Genomic DNA, 18,042 nt, shown 5'->3' on the forward strand with positions numbered 1-18,042 from the left:
CATGGGACAAGTTGGACAAGTTACTTAGCAATCGCTTATGAATCGCCCCGTTGCGACCAGTTTACCTGATCAGTCGTAAGTCAGCAGCAATCAAACTCTCATGCTGTGGTGAGAGATGACCACGTAGAAGCCACTTTAATTGGGCTCTATCGCCATACCGGTCCACACGCATATTCTTCGCTTTTGCGCCTTCTAGGAATAGACATTGATCCGAGCCAACATCCCACCGTCCTCGGCCGTAATCCCAAAACGCATGGGCGCATCCGTCTTGGTTTTCAGGAGAGCCCCCATTTAGTGGCGCCATAATAGAAAGTGGGATATGCAAGCCACTTTGTCTGGATTTGCATCTTTCCGGAGTACCATAGATTGGCCTAGCAGGATGCCTAGGTAGCCACTGTTACTGTCAGCAGCCGTAAAGTCAGGCCACGTAGCGGTGGACATGTCCAAGCCGACTCGCGATACCACGGAGCAGCTGAACAGGGACGCAATTGCGACGGTAGCAGTTGCATGTACACACAAATCACCGATTCACCTCCTGCCTTTTGCACGAGATGACGCGATGCTGCAGGGAAATGAGGTTGTGCTGACTTTGTTTGCTTCAACTACAAAAGGCCGGTGTGTCTCAAGATCGATGAACGAGGTGAGTTTATCTCATCCTCAAACCTTCATCACTTCCTCCTACAACAGCTACTCCTGAGCAGACTTTGCCCCACACTTAAACACTACCACCATGCACTTCTCTACCGTCCTCGGCTTCCTATCCCTTGCGGCCGCCCTACCGGCCGCAGTCCCCGGTCGAGCCCTCCAACCTCGCCGTTCGTGACGACTCCTTGGTTACCGTACGCACCGCCGCAGCCATTGAAGATGCGATGGGGGCCGCAGTCCTTGCCGCTAGGGAAGATTTCGAGCGAGTTGTCCCCTGGCCCACTACGGCAGTAATTGGCGGCGGGCAAAGCTTCCAGTACAAGGCAGAGCCCCTGAGCAACGGCAACTTCAAGATCACCTTTTACAACAGCGCCTCTCTGGCAGGACTGAGCTTCAAGTACACCGTCTACGCGGGTGACGGGGTCCTGGCATCCGAGACTGTCCCGGCCGGAACCACTTCCAAGTTTGTTGAGGTGCAGCGCGTGGGAGACAGCTTCCGCATCGTCATCGTGCAGGTTTAGGATGAAGGATTTGTTGCTACAAGGAGACGAACGGCACGTTGGAATGGCGGACTGATGTTGAGCACTTCAGCAACTGTGACTTATGAATAAGAAAACCCAGGGAGGACGATCAGGGGTAGTTTGCACAACTCGTCAATCAACTCTATATTTCTGCCATATTCAGCCTCTAATTTTGTGAGATGTGTGACTTTTGAGCCTTTCACTTCACTCTTTGAACCTGAAAGTATGATGACATCGATGAGACCAAGTATAAGTCTCGAACTCTCGAAGACTTATGCCACTTTGGTACTCTCCGGGTTCTCGAGATTTTGAGAGGCTCTTTGGGCCACCCTGCGCTGCTGATCATGGGTTTGAGGTGCACTTTGGCATGAATCGAATTGAATATGAGTACTTCTAGAGTATAATACGTCGCTAAAGCAGGCAAGTCGTCGCTTGACCAGTTGACGTTCTTGCATGCTGGCTGGTTGTCAACTTGAACGTGTTCAGACAGCGCAAATATTTTACCCAAGCAATTCCACACGGACACCCAAGTCTCTGAATAGTTTTGCTTTGATCAAGCAGGTATGAGATCAGAGTAGACTATGTTCGATGGCCAGAGTCGATGATCTGCGTGGGATCATCGTGAACATCGGAGACCCTATCACTAATGCAAGCATGAGAGCAATGAATTCCCGATATATAGGATGTAAAGAATTATACTAACGCAGTCCCAGATTCACACTGTGGTGCAATCAGGAGTACCAATCGCCCTCGTCATCGTCAATCGACTCCCCTCTATCAGACTTGTCCAGCAATTCCTGAACGGTCCAAAGCTTGAAAGGAAAGCCTGGAACCGTGTTCGTGTTCTTGAATTCCTTTCTATGAAGCAAATGGGCTGCGCAAGCCTCGTAGTTCTCATAGGCATAAAGCTCAGGATCATGCTTCAGCAGCCATGCCCCTGTGAATTTGGCAATGCTCCGAGGGTTCGTGGCCGCCTCATCCCAGTTGGTGCGATGGAAAGCCTCCCTCGACTTGAAGCCTATCTTCTGAGCACAAGCTGTTCGTTCAAAGCTGAGACATTGTGGTTTAATAATTAGCAAAAGCGACTCAGATAGAGGAATTGTCATTAGCTCCCAGTGGAATTGACTCACCGGAGATGGTTGTGAACCTTGGTGGCGATTGGGGCAGACTCCTTGCCGCCCATCTTAAGGCAGGCTGCAAGAGAGAAGGCATCCTCAAGCGCGGTTGTGGCACCGAAGCCGGATGAGGGCAGGAACGAGTGTGCAGAATCGCCACATTGTACCACCCGGCCTCCATCAGAAACCCACTTTGGCTGGGGGTCACGGAAGCGCAACTTCCAGTCAGTGGCCTCACTGTTGGGCGTAGACTTGATAACCTCATGGACAATGGGTGCCCATCCCTGGACATACCGGAGCGCTCCTCTGGAGTCCACGACACGGTTCCAATCCTCGACAGCATAATCTTCGTCCCTATGCGTCAAGCCCCAGCTGAATTCCGTGGGCGACAAACCGATGAAGAAATGTGCTCCGGGACCGATATGCAGAGACGTCCATTCTGTCTTGCCTTGAAGAAACTCTGCAAGAGCAGGCGTCTCCAACGCCTTTTGAGTAGGGTAGCTAGTTCTGTATAGTGCAAAACCAGAGCTGATGGGCTTTTCCTTGGTACCGGTCACAAGGCTCCCTGACCTTGAACCAACGCCATCCGCCGCCACAACAACGTCAGAAGTGAGCCTGCGCCCATCAGAAAGGACGACACCACCGAACTATTCTGTCTCAAAGAACTCCTCAACCTCTTGCCCCGTTTCGATCGGGATGCCAACCTCGGTTGCGTAGTTCAGGAGCAGTTCGTAGAATTCCCTACGGCTGACCGATACCGTGGGTACGTCTTGGGAGCCGAGCTTGGTTCCGAACAGCTTCTGACCGCTGAACTTGAAAAACTGGAACTCGGCCGAGATAGCAACTTTCTTCAATCTGTCCATGAAACCAGGCCATTTGGATGGCGTATGCAGCCCAGGTGATTGAATGAAGAATATCTCGCCTGGAAATCAGATAGTTAATTTATTAGGCCTTATTTCTTAGCCGCCAAACACTTTCGATACTTACCGTAGTCTCCCGGCGCGGCACGCTTCTCCAAGACTTTGACAGTATGACCCTGGCGGTAAGCTTCGATGGAGAAGGCCAAACCAGCGATTCCAGCGCCAACAACCAGAACCGAGAGGCCTGAGTCGGGAAGACGTTCCATGGCGTCGGACTTCGGGTCGCTTGAGTGAATTCTTGAAAATGCAAGTTTATCGAGGAGGAAATTCAAGCTGCGAATGACATGCGATGAACAATCTTGCAAGGCTAGAGGCCATGTGATGATGTTGTGATTCCAAGAGAGCTCGCAGCTTCTCTTCGTACTTCGAAGGCCATCTTTAAGATGAATCCGTTCTCAACACTTCCTTGCTATTCTCTAGGTTCGGATTCTCGGACATTCATTCGATTTCGATTGAGCCGAACAACGAGGCAAAAACAGCTGGCTCAAATAAACTGTTGTTTTCCGCCTTTCGGAAGTGGGGATATGATGACCTAACGATCTGAACTGATCCAATCATGTCTGCAGTACAATCAACAGACGTGGGAAGAAAACGGGCAGTCGGTCTTGCAGTGATCCCGCAACCCCTCTTGTCGCGAATTGGGCATACGCGCGAGCTGCCGGGCACTACGGCAGGGGAGTGCGCACTCGGCAGATCCCCTATAAATTGAGTGCCGAGGGCTCGCCCACAGCGGAAGAGAACTTAGCCAGAACAACAACGTTTTTATCTACGCTCAGACTTCCGCTACGTATGATCTACACGTGTACGTTGTTTCATACTTCTAGAAGTCAAAAGTAGTTAAGGGTCTTCTATCACCTTTCAATATAATTCCATGCGATGTTCCCGAGCAGTCGGAAATGTATGCAAACTTACTCGCCGGTTGAAGCACATCACGCTTATTTCAGATGATGCAGCCTTGTCTCTATCATCCACCTATTCTCAAATAGACTGAGGTATCTATGGAAATTTTTAGCCAAGTACAGGGATGTTTTTGGCAAGATATTATTGCAAAGCAGAGGCAGGCGATACCATGCTATCACATGGTGTGGATCGTTGCAATTGATGGCTTATCTAATCACGATGGGATTCATCCTGTTATAAAGCCTTTGCATTTTCCCGTCCTCAGACCCAACAGGCCCCATCTATCATTCAACGTTTACAGGGTCAACCTCAATTCTGTATATGATTGCCATGTTGCCTAATCCTTGATCACTTTGATCACTTTGATCTGCAATTCGGCCTGCCTGCCTCAAAACCCAAGTCATCTCCATTCGATCGCTGAGGTCATAATGCCAACCGACCCGACGAAATCTCAAAACCAGCTTGTCCCTACACCGAAAGAAAAAGTCACTAAGAGCGGAGCCGAGTCGTCTCCAGCCACGGTTGCTGGCGCCATAAAGGCCGACAGCAAAATGTTGTAGTTCTATATTGATATGGTGGAAAAGCAGATCAAGGAAGAAATAAAATCGACCCGCCGACAAAACGCCCAAGTCTGCCTGGAATACGCCAGGCAGCACGGGTACCCGGCTCAGGGGTATCGCTTTCTGATCCACCAAGAAATAATGGAAGTTTTGACCGAAGATGAGTCCATGAAAAAATAAGAAGAGTTGGCAAGAGAAGTTGCTGGTTGTTTAAAAGATACTTACGGACTTGTATGTTGCTGGCCCTTTATCCATACACCCTGTTTATAATTTTGTATTTGTGCCTAATCTTGCTGACTTGATCCAGTATCCTCCCAGGACATTAAGCTCTGGAGCCATTGCTGGGCTCCTCTGAGGTAACATCAGTCAATTTAGTTACCAAGTAGGCGATAGGATATGATTCAGGGCCAAGATATGTTTAAACGAGAACTTGGGACTAAGATGGAACTCAATATAGTGACACCATGGTTTGTGTGAATCCATCATCGTCCTAAGGATATTGTTAATTCATTCACTCAAATGACAAGCCGATGGTAACATGATGTACACACAGTTCCGAGACGGCGAAACAAATGGCATGAAAAATGGTTGCTAGGGCTCAGATGTGCTTGTAATTGTCAAGGCAAGGAATTCGTTTCCCTGTCACCGCACCTTCAAGAAGATTGCGAATATGAAGAGCCCATGTGACGAGATGACTTGCCTACCGTATCTTCCGGGATCGCCACGAGAGAAAGCTACCTCTCGGCATCTATATCACCGCAAGCACAACGTGAAGGCCAAGGAGTAGTCAGAGCTCGTCCATCAACAGACCCTGGAAAGAGAGGCAATTGGGGGCGGGGAGCGGTCGACGAGGCCGAGCTGTCTACTGCTTAGGAGCCCGTGAACCAGATCAATCAATCGCCCCGATACTGGTCGCAGCATAAGGCTGGGATATGCAACGTGCAGCCGGTCAGGAAGATGCAGGGGCGGCCTCCCTATTTCTTCGATGCATGAACGGGCTGATGTGCTCAGAATTTGAGGCCGATGCCTAAATTTATTGTGGGTTTCAAGACGTTGCACAGCGTCGCCACCATACATGGAATTGTGAACTGCAGAAGGTATTGACGCATGCTTGAGAGTGACTTTTGTTGTGATCAGCCTTTGGGCCGTGCAGTGATCTCTTCGTACGCTGACGGATACAGAAATCAAGGGAGTCGTGATGCATAATTATCTTCAATTCTGAACTAATTCAACAATACGTTATTACAGATTCGACCTTCAAAAATATGAGTTACTGAACATTGAGTCGTTGTCAACAGGGATGCGTCAAGAGGCCACTACACTAATTGTATACAGTTCCGGCGGAACGTTACTTCCGATTACAGTTTAGCTCGACTGCCGTGTCTCGGATCAGAATTGCCCTTTCTAGTCCCGCCCGGAACAAACGCAGAGCATCGAAGATCGAGGTCTTCCATTACTCTTCCCGCCCGGCTCCGGTCATTCATTTCGTCTCCCTGTGTATTGCATCATTTTCTCTATATTTGCCGTTAGCAGACTGCTCAGAAAGGAATGGGTCCATCCAAGGCAGACTCGCAGCCACCGGCTCCTTTGGGACCCGTATTCGCATCCGGTTCACCACTGGCAGGATCCTTTCAAAAGAAGAGGGTGCCGAGCGCATGCCAGCGCTGCAGACAGCAAAAGCTCAAGGCAAGCATACTTCCGTTCAGTCTTAGCCCCATCTTCCAGTCCGGCAAGTCCTTTCCGTGACAGGAGGGCGAGAGGGGATCTTGACTGACCACGTGGGTCAAGCGTAGTGCGACGTCCAGCGCCCATGCACGCTCTGCTTGAGAGCCGGTGCAACCTGCTCTGCAGCCATAAGACCAACCGTGTGGAAGACTCATCAACCAGGTCAAAGTCCAAAGTCAAGTCGCGCCGAACGTGAAAGTCCGGCAGAACAGCCGGCAGCAAAACGGCCACGCCCTGCTTCCAATGTCGAGCACACTGCTCCATCTACAGTGTCTCCAATGGTCCTGCTGCCTGAGCGAAACAGCTCCGTAGGCATCAGCACACAGGACAGGCGAGAGGTATCCGAGGAACCATCGCCATCGCCGTCTTCGCCTCAAGCGACAGGCTCATCACCTTGGGTTTCAAGTTCCGCGGCCGTGCAGTTCATGGAAGAGGTAAGCAGTGCAGCGCAACCTTACGCCACAGCGCACACTTGATAATTCCAAGTGGGGTGTGAGCTCTCCGTGCATAGTTTTCTTACATGAACTCTGTTTTAGGCATTTCACCAACACGAAACCACTTCGCCAGGCGGGCCAGAGACTTCGGCCTTTTCCGCCAGCCACTGGACAAAAGAACACAATACACCCGCTGACACTGGTGGCACTGTGCAAGCATCTGATGATGTATTCCCTGATTTACCGGCTGAACAGATGCAGAAGGATCGTCACAACCCTAGTCAGAGCACTACAGGACAGCAGGTCAAAAGAGCCAGGCCTAGTCCTGCAGAGGCTGAACTCGTGGCCTTGCTGCCTTCACTCGCTCCCGCCGCTCTATTGGTGGACAACTATTTTGACAGAGTGCACTGGTTTATGCTAGTCTTCCATCAGAGTGATTTCAGAGAGCTATTCCGATGTCTGTATAGGGAACTCGACGAGCACCGTCGGCCGCAGCCCACCAGTGTTGGCCTAGGCTCTGTGGCTGTCTTTACGGCCGTCTGCGTCGTCAGTCTGCGGTATATCAACGGCCGGCAGAGGGCTAGGCTCATTGAGTGCGGCATCCAGCCAGACGTCCTGCAGCAACAGCTGCTGACGACGCTTCGGCTACGGCTCCTCGAGATCGTTTCGCGAGGGTGCATTGAGGCGGTGCAGGTTTGTGTCCTGCTGGGAAGCTTCCATCTGTACCACGGCGAGCCGGAGCTGGCTTGGCCGATCTGCGGGTGTGGTTTGCGCATCGCACAGGCGCTGAACTTGCACAGGCGGCGGCCCCAGGTTGGTGGCACTGGCCCGCCCGACCTTGATGACCCGGGGCAGCGCGCCGAGGAGACGCGCAAGAGGTGCTGGTGGGCCGTATACGAGATTGAGACGACCTGTTCAATGCTCTACGGCTTTCCGCTGAGTATCAATGACGATGACTGTGATGTCCAGCTTCTCAATCCCTATCCGCTGAGGTCGGGTGATGCTTCGTGGGATTCTGCTGTAAGGCAAGAAACAGGACAAGCAACGCTCCTCTCGTACAAACACGCCATGGCCCAGCTGGCCATCATCGTTAAGGCGGTGTTGACGGATCTGTATGGGCTGCGGCGGCGCCGTGTACCTACAAGCAGCAACTCTGGCGCGGCCGACAGGCAACGTTTGCAAGGTTTGATGACAAGTGTGACCAGTCTTGACAGGAGGCTCCGCGAGTGGCATGCGAGACTCCCGTTGCAGCTGCGCCCGTCCATCCTCACTGATGCTAAAGAAGCGTGCCTCGAGCCATTTCCGAATCTTAATGGCTCCGATAAGTTGTCTGAAAGGGCGCATCAACATCATCTCTTTCAGCTTCAAGCGCTCGCTCTCAAGGTAGCCTTCGAAAATGCCAAAATCTTGATCCACAGACGACTCCTCTCGTATCGAATGGTGGTCTCGCCAACAAAAAATAACAACACCGCCACATCGACCATCTCAGCAACCGCGGATACGTGGCAGTCCTCGATACAGGTCTGCCGCGAGGCCGCTCTGGAGATATCCAACATCGGCTCCTTGCCTGTCTTCCAGGGCGTCGCCGACACCTACGCCGTCTCCTTCGTGTCCCTGCACCTGCTTACAGCCGCGATTGTGCTGTCGATCCTAACAACGCTGACGCCCCTCACACAGGAGTCGCATGATTGTAAAATGGGTATTCGGCGGCTGATGGAAATGCAGTCACGCTTGAAGGCCAGGTCTATTGTTGCTGAGCAGGGGCTGGGCATCCTCAAGAAGCTCATGTCTCTGGTGCTGACAAAGGAGATGAAGGAGATGCTTGAGTTCCCCCGCTCTGGTGACGGGGCTGTTCCAGCGGTAGTAGCGGTCGAGAGAGGCGGTGATGATCACATCGATGGAGTGCCTCGGGATGATCCGAAGGAGCAGGCATCCGGTGTCGAGCGCCAAGCTGGGACGCAAGACGAGTCCTACCAGACGCGGTCGCACTCCCAGGGCCAACCTCACAATTCGGTTCCTTCGGATGCTGCCGCCATGGCCATGCCAGTAGCTGATTCCGGCGACATTGTGACTCCGGGCTTCAACTTCTACGAGGATCCGACTATAACCCAAGCGCTCTTGGACTTTGAGCAAGGTACGCCTCATCTCCCCCTTCCCCTGTCTCCCTCTCTCTGTGCGAAGCTCTCTTTACCCTTGATAGAAATAACCTTGGCTTATCTAATTTGATGATGCACAGCTATTATTTGCTTGCCCGATGAACCGACGGCTGGGACGTTATCGCTTGCGGATGCTGAGTATTCCACCAGCAGTTGCTTTAGCATTCAGGACCAAAGCTGGATATGGGACTCGAATCATTTCTCTCGATAAATGCTTAATGTGATTGAAAAGAGCCTACTCGATGGTCCCCTGGGTAAAAAGTTTGTACATGTCTAGAGACTATCAATTGTTTGACACGAGTGACTTTATACAGGCCTGTATCATCCTGGCACAGGTAATAGTACACGTCGGAAATCGGTAGGTAATTATACTGTCACGTTTCAGTGCACGCGTCAGCTTGGAAGAGGGTAAGCAACAAAGCTTCCAGATGTCTTACAGTTTCATTTTCACTTTCATGTTGCCCGAAGACTATAGAGGAGACATTCCTGTGCTAGTGTTATATGCAGGATGAGTGGCTGTGCAACACCTGCATACCAATGAGCCACCTCGCTCAATCTATCCCTGCCCACCGGTGGGCACAGTTGTGCTCTTGTTCCGAAGACGAGCCTTCGATGAATAAACAGCGTGGTCTGTCTTCAGTCCGCCTTTGGATTTCCCTCTCACCAACAGCTCCATCAATTTCTGCACGCCTTGAGAAATTAGCACGGAATGATGGCTGAAATTGTGGGCGGCATATCTGCCGGCATGGGAATTGCATCTTTTCTCTTACAAGTCGGAAATGGTATCAAAACCATACGAAGAGCGATGAGCTACAACCGCCATCAGGCTCCAGTGGACTTGGAATCCGTCGCAGCAGACCTTGAGATATTGCAGAAGGTGCTTAACGACATGAAAGACTCTCAGTACAACCTTCTAGTAGCCCTCGCAATCGAAAGCTGTCAACGGATGTTCACCGAGATTGAAACCGAACTAGACAAACTAGCGCAAGCTTTCGGACACAACAAGTCTCGAACGAGTCGAATAAAATCTTTGACGACGCAGCTGACTCTCAAGGCTGAAGATAATGTCAAGGATATAAGAAGGAAAGTGCAAGAGATCATGGAAAAATTGTTCTTGTAAGTGTTTAGTAGTGCATTCCCCGGTTTAGATGCTGCAGATGACTTTGGACCTAAATCTATTTCCAATCAAGGGCAAGCATTCTGTTAAACCAACTCGAGCTCAGTCAAGTCGGGCGAATAGGTCCGGTTCCGTATGTGACCGCTGGCACTATCTCCACCATAGAGCATACGCAGACTCGTGACGCTTCAGTTGCGCATCCGCCTTGCCCTGACAACCGACCGACCGTTCGCAGAAGGAGACTTGATGTTAGGATTGGCGAGGCCTGTTCACATAATCAGCTGTCTTATGTTTCAAGGCGGTTCTGGTGGCTGGAATTCACCCCTTCTATGGGCCTCCGGCATAAATGCAGCACTTGCTGCAGTACGAGATGCGAATGGAGCGCAAAGCTGCGGCTGGCTCTTACATGGATCAACATTCCCCACGCCGTGACCGTAGGCTTTGCTTTCATCCGCGACAACGGCCAATATGATCTCAAACCGGCACTGGCCATTCAACATGTTGTCAAAAACGTTTCACCGGGGTTTGAGGCGCTCTTCCTGTGTAGGCACTGCTTTATCAGTGTAGAAGAAACCAAGCAGAGGCTCCGAGATGTGTACCGGTCCAATCCTGTGCACTTCAAGCGTCACGTTAATCCGGCAGGAAAAAGCTACCTTCGAGTGAGTTGATGTCCTTGAGCATGCCTATGAAGCAATTCTAAACTTTGGCAGCATCTCATCAGTTCCCCATGGCAAGTCCAAAAGAACCAGTTTGAATTGCTGGATTTCTTCCTTTCGGAGCTCGGTATGGACTTTGCTGCTGAAGATCCTAAGTAAGTCTGCCCTTGTCATGGGGTACCGGAGAAAACTGAGGCTAAATGAGCGAAACTCCAGACTTCTGAACGACTGCTCGAACTGGATTGGCGAAGGTTGGCACCTGGATCTGCTCGAAACTATCCTCAACCACGGCTTTGCACCCGTTTCTATCGATCCTCCAGCCACGAATCAATGGCCAGAGCCATCCAGTCCCAATTGGAGATGGGAGTCGATCACTCCTGATCCTTTCTTCATCGATTACTTTGCCTTGATTGTGCGTCATGAGCCAGGATTTGCCGGAGTTACCGAGATGCAAGCAATCATCTTGGACGAATCAGCTTATCCAAGTCCAGAACAAAGGCTTCACAATCAAAGAGAGCCTCTTTTCACGGTAAACTTTCTGGGGCAATCCTCGTTGCATCTAGCGGTTGGCAACATACAGAACGTAACAATGCTGCTGGACCTGGGCCACGATTTGGACTCGACCGATAGGTGGGGGATAACACCCTTGATGTATGCCGCAGGTATGGGCTTTGAGGAAGTCGCCGTCCATCTCCTTCTGAAGAGAGCAAATCCTGGCCTACGAGACCACCGTTTCAACCGCACCTTTTTGGATTATGCCATCATTCGCGGCCATTGGAACTTGATTCATAAGACGCTCTCGGCTTTACAAGACATTTACCCACACAAAGTCTATCAAGTGTTTGTAAAACTTGTGGTATTCCGAGCAATGACATCAGGCCTCTTTGATGTTACGGAGGACACAAGACGGCAGCATGTGTCAAAGATTATTCGGCTCTGCGACGATGTCAATTTCTGTTTCAACGACTCTTCTCAATCTGTGACCGACAACAACCTGATGCACTACGCCGAGACAGTCGAGGAGGCAGAAGCTCTCGTGTGTCGTGGTTTTAACGGGTTCAACCAGCCCAACAGCGACGGGAGGCTCGCGATGCATTCTAAGATGCACAACAAAGCGTTGCTCAATTTTTTCGTTGATCATGGAACTGATATCAACCACGTGGACGCAACGGGTAGGACACTGCTCTTGGTTTTGTTATCAAGTCTCCAAGACTGCGGTACAAGAGAGTCGGTTACACTTCAACAGATACGATGCTGTCTCGAGCGAGGTGCAGATCATCGCTATTCTGACGATTGTAAATGCTCATGCAGCCCTCAAGGTTGCTCATCATCCGCTGTATTTGGAATCGACTTCGAGCGAGAATGGTCCCTGTATGCGCACAATCCAAACGCGAATTTGTTGTGTGCCTTTGAGTGGCAATCGATCCTACGAGAAGTCCATGGGGAGGACGCAGTGAAGGGATTCCTGTTGTCCTTCATTCGCAGGATTAAGTTCGACGAGCTGGGTATGACTCATGTCTGTTGCCACCGGGGCTTGGGATTTCCCTCGGAATCCAGGTTCGAGACATACCCGAAAGCTATGGGCGAAGAGGATATAGTCGACATCCTCGAGGAAGAGAGCGATTTTATTAATATACTTGATCAGGGAATGCGCGATTTGGCTTTGAAGCCGGTGAAAGACCTGCAAAAACAGCTTCTGGAGATTTTCAAAGATAGAAATGACGAGCACCTCAAGCAAATCGCGAAAGAGAGGACGGAAGATTCAAAGAGAACCGGCGAGGCACTGGAGGAGTTTCTTTCTGTACGTGATTGCTCTCGCCCTTTGATCGATGCTGAACACCACTAATTGACATGCAAAATATCAGTGGAAAGCAGATCATAAGAAAGATGAGCTCGTGCAAGAGATTCGGCTTCCCTCAAGATGTTGGCTGCTGGAGTCCTGCATGCCCCGATCATTGTCAGCGTATGATCTGTACCTTGACATAGCATACTCCAACGCAAATGATTCTGCCATAGAAATATCCAGGCAGAATTCACGGTATTCAAGGCGCATACATTTGATCAAGGAGATCATAGAAGTTTTCAGATTGTCCACTGCTGACACAACTGCATTAATACATGGCGAGATCACTCTGGCCGGACTGGGTCTGAACAAGCACACCGAAAAGCAAATCAAGGATCGGTTCAATGCGTTTCTTTAAGCTGGCGACCCTCAAAGTCGCATTGGAATCATTTTAGACCCCGCAGAGCAATCTGGGAAGCTGTTGAGATGCAGAAGTCAAGCGAAGACAAGTCTGAAAGCTTCCAAGCGATAGCAATTAAATACGCTATGGATGGGGGTCCGCGATTGTGATCATCTATGTAGAAATACTTGCGTACAATTTCAAACTCATTATAAATGCTTTTGAAACATATTCATTCGGGTTTCGTTGACGTTGTGTCAAAGTCAAAGTTGTCAGGATATCACGACCGAACAGGTGCTTGGTTTTGAAGTCGAAAAGGTTGCGCAAGGTACATGTAATGACGAAAAGCTTTTGCCTGCGCTTCGCCGTTGAGGTGCAACGAAAACTATAGTCAATCTACTCTGCTACAAATAATTTCACAGGCCTCAATCAGGTCGAAATTGATCAATATCAGGTATTCGATTTGATATACAGGGTCGTCGCCATCCTCGTGTATTTGTTCAGCTCGACGCCGTGCGAACCTGAATGTCTACGTGGCGACAATTGGTTCGGCTTGGTTCCGCAAGACTTTACACAGATTTCGGTGTGTGATGATCCCGTGGTACTGAGAATGTTGGAGGACAAAGTCAAAATTTCCGCCATATCAATCCGGTCGCGCTAGTCTCAATATGGTATGAGCTTCCACCGGGTTGAACGCCTGCGTGTTGTTGGCTTGACAAGGCTGAGCGAGGCTGGATGAAGTTTGACTATATAAGCCGTTTGAGCCGCGGATTTCGAATTGATTCTGTGAGTAGTCCAAGTTCGTCCATCATTCTCATTTTTTAACCTAAAGATTGTCAACCATCTATCTTCTCGAGCTGGCGGTCTACCAGAATACCAACAAAATGGCCGACAGCGACTCACCAAACACAATCACTGTGACCCTGAAACAGGTCGCCAAGATGATTGACCACTCACTCCTGCATCCGACCATGACCGATGCCGACATCGATGCCGGTCTCACAATAGCAAAGGAATACGGCGTAGCCACCGCCTGCGTGAAGCCATACCTCATCCCCCGCGCAAAAAAGGCTCTCGAGGGCACCGACGTGCTTGTCTGCCCTGTGATTGGCTTCCCTCACGGTAACAGTACGACCGAAGTCAAGGTCTTCGAGGCGACCAAGGCCGCGGAGGCGGGCGGAAAGGAGATTGACATGGTGATCAACATCGGCAAGGCCCTGGGCGGCGACTGGGCGTACGTCGGCCACGAGATCAAGCAGATCAACGACGCGGTCGTGCGCCACGGTGCCACGCTCAAGGTCATCTTTGAGAACGACTTCCTGGAGGAACAGCACATCGTCCGCCTGTGCGAGATCTGCTCCGAGATTGGCGTCGCCTTCGTCAAGACCTCGACGGGCTACGGCTTCGTCAAGCAGCCAAGCGGGCTGTACACATACGCTGGGGCTACCGTCCCGCACCTTAAGCTCATGCGCAAACACTCCAAGCCCAAGGTTCAGATCAAGGCTGCCGGTGGCGTCCGGAGTCTCGATGACCTGCTGCACGTAATGTCGCTTGGAGTTACGCGGATTGGTGCGACCGCTACGGTGGCGATTATGAAGGAGGCTGTCGCGAGAGGTATCACAGACAAGCCAACTACTATCAACTTTAAGCCAATAGCTAGCACTGCCCCTGGCGGTTACTGAAGGGAACCAAAAGTGCAGTTGTACCATGGACAGCATGGCAGGATCAAATAGGCTACAGGAAGATGCTAAGGAACGATGTCTTGCAGGCTTGAAGGGTCCGCGAGTATGGCAAAAGAGGGAAAATGCAGAAATCATCTGGACTGACATTTCATAATCCAAGAGCCCATAATCATAGGCGTCAAGTTAAAAGACAAGACATACACAAAGTCGCCGACATATCTATACCAATGGTTCGCAATAACAAAGTATGGGCAGTGTTAAGGTGCCCTTCCTTTGAGGGAGGCTCAGGCACCGAGACGAAGCCTTTCGCTTGCTGGGAATGATTTATAGACGTTTTAGTGATTTAGAAAAGTTTCAAAGCGAATGAGACGCTCACTGTAATTCAAAGGACTATCTGAGTGTATACTTTCGTCACCAATAGATAAATGCAAGGCCTCTACCGACGCATTGCCGCAGCAAAGTACCGGTCGCCGCAGAGACAAACCTATTCCTAAAAGAATGACCATGTGCCGCCAATACAGCTCGATCGACAATACAAGGATACCAAAGAGGATCAGAGGGGTTGTACACGTGGTCTGGTTCTAGAGCATCGAACATTGTTTATGGATAAACGCGTTCAGACGAACCCCTGGGGTAATACAACCATGTATGCACGGTGGGGCCGATGGGAAAGCCACGGATGGGGCCGCGTGCGGGGCCGAAAATGCAGCCGACACTAATACCCCGGATTCGAGAATGTGGAGTGTGAAATTGGCTGTAATGCCTTTCTCATACTGCGGGAAGATATTTCGATGTTGGCCTTCATGGGGTAGTAGCGTGACGTACGGAATGATGAACAGTACGCGCGGCCTGATTTGGAGGTTGAGGTATAAAGTATGTGCTTTTTCACGGACAAAAACGTCCACTAGGAGTTTTCTGCCAGAAGGTTGTACAGCCTCACCTGGTATCAGTCAGCAACGTCGCTTTTGCCTTTAGTCAGTATTCCAGAATGTACGCACCAAGTCTACTCAGAATGCTTCACCTATCCCTGGGCCTGTCGGCTGCCATGTTGGCGGTGGGTGGAGCGTCTCAGCAGGTGCCTGCTGCCGCCGCCTTGGTCCACAGCAGAGCGGCAGCGGCGAACACGACAGACTGCTCCCGCGAGTGCATGACAACTATCGTCACCCAGATCCTAGACTCCATGGTGTCCCACGACCCGTATAGCTTGCCCCTGGCATCGATCTATAAGGCGACTGAAAATTCGCACCCGGCGGCGCTCAGCATGATGACTTCGTGGCGTACTATTACCAAGGCCGGCGCACCGAGCCTGCTGGCGATCGACACCACGAATGGCACGGCGTACTTCTCCCTGGACATCAGCGAAGGCAATGACGCGACGGAAGCCGTCCTGCGAGGCCGGATCGCGGTGGTCGACCAGCAGATCACCGAGCTTGAGTTGTTCATCAATCGCAATCGAGGCGACCACGGCTTCTCCTTCTCAGCTGAAGAACTTCCGGCAAACTACGAGGTGCTGATGAACCCGCCTGCCAATCGTACCAAGGCGAGCCGTGAAACTTTATACGCCCTGAGCGAATCCCTCTTTGCTGAGTCCAGCGACTTCGCAGTCACCGTCAGTGACGACTGCCAGTTCACCGAGCTAGGCTGGAAAGTCATCGATACCGGGACTTACGAGAACGCCTCCAGCGACCCACTTGGTTGCACATGGCCGGACGATCATCCCACCGATGCGAACGCTCGAGTGGCTCTGGTTGTCGACGAGGAGTTAGGCTTTGTTGTGACTAGTGGTGTTATTCCGGGCACGGTCTTCCCCTACGCTAAGAATGTATCGGCCTTCATCCCAAACAAGATGACCGCGGCACAGGAAGCGCAGGAGGAATACTATGAGGCGATGAAAGCCCTTGGTACCATCAAAATGGTGGCTCCCTTCGGCGGCACTGGTGACACCCTCGAAGTGCTCCAGTATTACAACGACGAGCTCCAGGCTATGCAGATCAACGTCTATGTGAGCGGCCCGAATATGACCTCTGCCTGGTTGTAATTTCGCGAGTATCTAATTCGCTGTTGGCTATGAACTCCTGTACTGGCATGATTGGTCTCACGGAGGGATATCAGCATAATTATACCAGCTTCGGGGGTTTTTATTCCATTAATCTTGTACAATCTATCACACTAAAATCAGATATGTACCTTGATTGAATTACGCTTAATATCATGAGGTCTTCTGTTAAACATTGGTGATGTTGATGAGCAGCCCGTTATTGGGTGCAATTTGATACAGAGTTGTAGAGATTCTCTTTCACAAGAATGAACCCTACAAGGTACAAAAATACAAGACAAATTGGCAGCCAAATCCGGATGCCGCAACATCCCGAGACCGTTCCGTATAATACCGCACAAATGATAACGTTGTTATCTCGTGTATTCAGCTGGGTGTGGGCACTTACCTGAGCCGGGATCGTGACAAGTACACCGTCAAGCGCACGCCAACGAAATGTTAACTTGGACGGGGACGATTTCTTTGCATCTAATTGGGCGATTCTACACACCTAGAAAATATTTTCAAGCCTTCCGCGTTCGCTTTTGTACCTATTTCTATGTTTTTGCCAATTCCCTGCCGACAACCCATCCATATGTTGCTCCGAGCCTTCCGGTCTAACCCCATACGAGTCTGAATAGCAGCCATTTCAAAGAAGGACGCGCTGCCACCACTCGCCACGTGGTTCAAGAGTATTGTAAACCCATTGATCTTCTACGGCAGACATTGTAAGTCTATGGCGGATCTGTTCCAGGTTTCAGACGTCTATCAAAAAGTCACGTACGCCGAGGATGAGCGGGTCGGACGGGTCAAAGAAGCGCGCACTATATGAAAGCGCAGCCTGTTGGCCTTGTATGCGAACATAGTCAATTCACAATACATCAAATCATCTGAAGTCGATTCAGACCAACCATACACCTTAGAACATTTCGAACAAAAACTCAGACACGATGCACGCCAAGGTCTTCGTCATCATCGCAACTGCGCTGCTCGCTGGCTCAGCCCAGGCCAGGCTCACGTTTAACACCTGCTGCTGTTACAACAACAGCAACAATAGAGACCCCAGAATCCAATGCACCGTCGAGGCTTGGGGCCCCAATTGCCCGGCCGGCGAGTACGCCTGCAGGGCTCACAACAGCCACTTGTAGGCAGGCTAGCGGGGTGCCGTCCTGCCATCAATTGTGGCAACGGGCGGTATGAGGGCCAGCAACAGTTTTCGGGCATGTGGCGTGAATAGATTCATCGTACTGCACAGTGGCTGCCTTGACATGCATCCCTGCCCCACCAGAACTGTTCTCTTCCCAGGCCACCATCGCACTGGAGAACAGCTGTAGCTAGAAAGTGCGAAAAATATGATTTGCTCTTTCCTTGGCTCCGGTTTTCCACTACTCAT

At 50.8% G+C, this 18,042-nt stretch overlaps 5 protein-coding genes across 5 annotated transcripts; 4 read left to right on the forward strand and 1 right to left on the reverse strand.

Annotated features, from left to right (window-relative positions):
- Positions 1-439: 439 nt before the first annotated feature.
- J7T55_010452 (uncharacterized protein) lies at positions 440-1,166 on the forward strand (the record flags this gene model as incomplete). The annotated part of the gene is made up of 2 exons (XM_053144996.1): positions 440-640; positions 789-1,166. The coding sequence occupies 2 exons, from the start codon at positions 440-442 to the stop codon at positions 1,164-1,166; spliced, it is 579 nt and encodes a 192-aa protein (XP_052992299.1).
- Positions 1,167-1,745: 579 nt separating this feature from the next.
- J7T55_010453 (FAD-dependent monooxygenase fsr3) lies at positions 1,746-3,407 on the reverse strand (the record flags this gene model as incomplete). The annotated part of the gene is made up of 5 exons (XM_053144997.1): positions 1,746-1,809; positions 1,908-2,216; positions 2,297-2,928; positions 2,986-3,203; positions 3,269-3,407. 5 exons carry the CDS (start codon positions 3,405-3,407, stop codon positions 1,746-1,748), a joined length of 1,362 nt encoding a protein of 453 aa, XP_052992300.1.
- A 2,802-nt stretch (positions 3,408-6,209) lies between these two features.
- On the forward strand, positions 6,210-12,950 carry J7T55_010454 (uncharacterized protein; the record flags this gene model as incomplete). The annotated part of the gene is made up of 10 exons (XM_053144998.1): positions 6,210-6,270; positions 6,455-6,566; positions 6,699-6,820; positions 6,954-8,954; positions 9,750-10,092; positions 10,270-10,341; positions 10,392-10,752; positions 10,804-10,904; positions 10,966-12,550; positions 12,615-12,950. 10 exons carry the CDS (start codon positions 6,210-6,212, stop codon positions 12,948-12,950), a joined length of 5,094 nt encoding a protein of 1,697 aa, XP_052992301.1.
- Positions 12,951-13,816: 866 nt separating this feature from the next.
- On the forward strand, positions 13,817-14,614 carry J7T55_010455 (deoxyribose-phosphate aldolase; the record flags this gene model as incomplete). The annotated part of the gene is made up of 1 exon (XM_053144999.1): positions 13,817-14,614. One exon carries the CDS (start codon positions 13,817-13,819, stop codon positions 14,612-14,614), a length of 798 nt encoding a protein of 265 aa, XP_052992302.1.
- A 988-nt stretch (positions 14,615-15,602) lies between these two features.
- Positions 15,603-17,797, forward strand: J7T55_010456 (uncharacterized protein; the record flags this gene model as incomplete). The annotated part of the gene is made up of 4 exons (XM_053145001.1): positions 15,603-16,616; positions 17,041-17,107; positions 17,294-17,377; positions 17,595-17,797. The coding sequence occupies 4 exons, from the start codon at positions 15,603-15,605 to the stop codon at positions 17,795-17,797; spliced, it is 1,368 nt and encodes a 455-aa protein (XP_052992303.1).
- Between the last annotated feature and the right edge of the window lie 245 nt (positions 17,798-18,042).

This window comes from Diaporthe amygdali, assembly GCF_026229845.1.
Source record: "Diaporthe amygdali strain CAA958 chromosome Unknown NODE_19_length_847323_cov_64_739301, whole genome shotgun sequence".
In the NCBI taxonomy this organism is placed as follows: domain Eukaryota; kingdom Fungi; phylum Ascomycota; class Sordariomycetes; order Diaporthales; family Diaporthaceae; genus Diaporthe; species Diaporthe amygdali.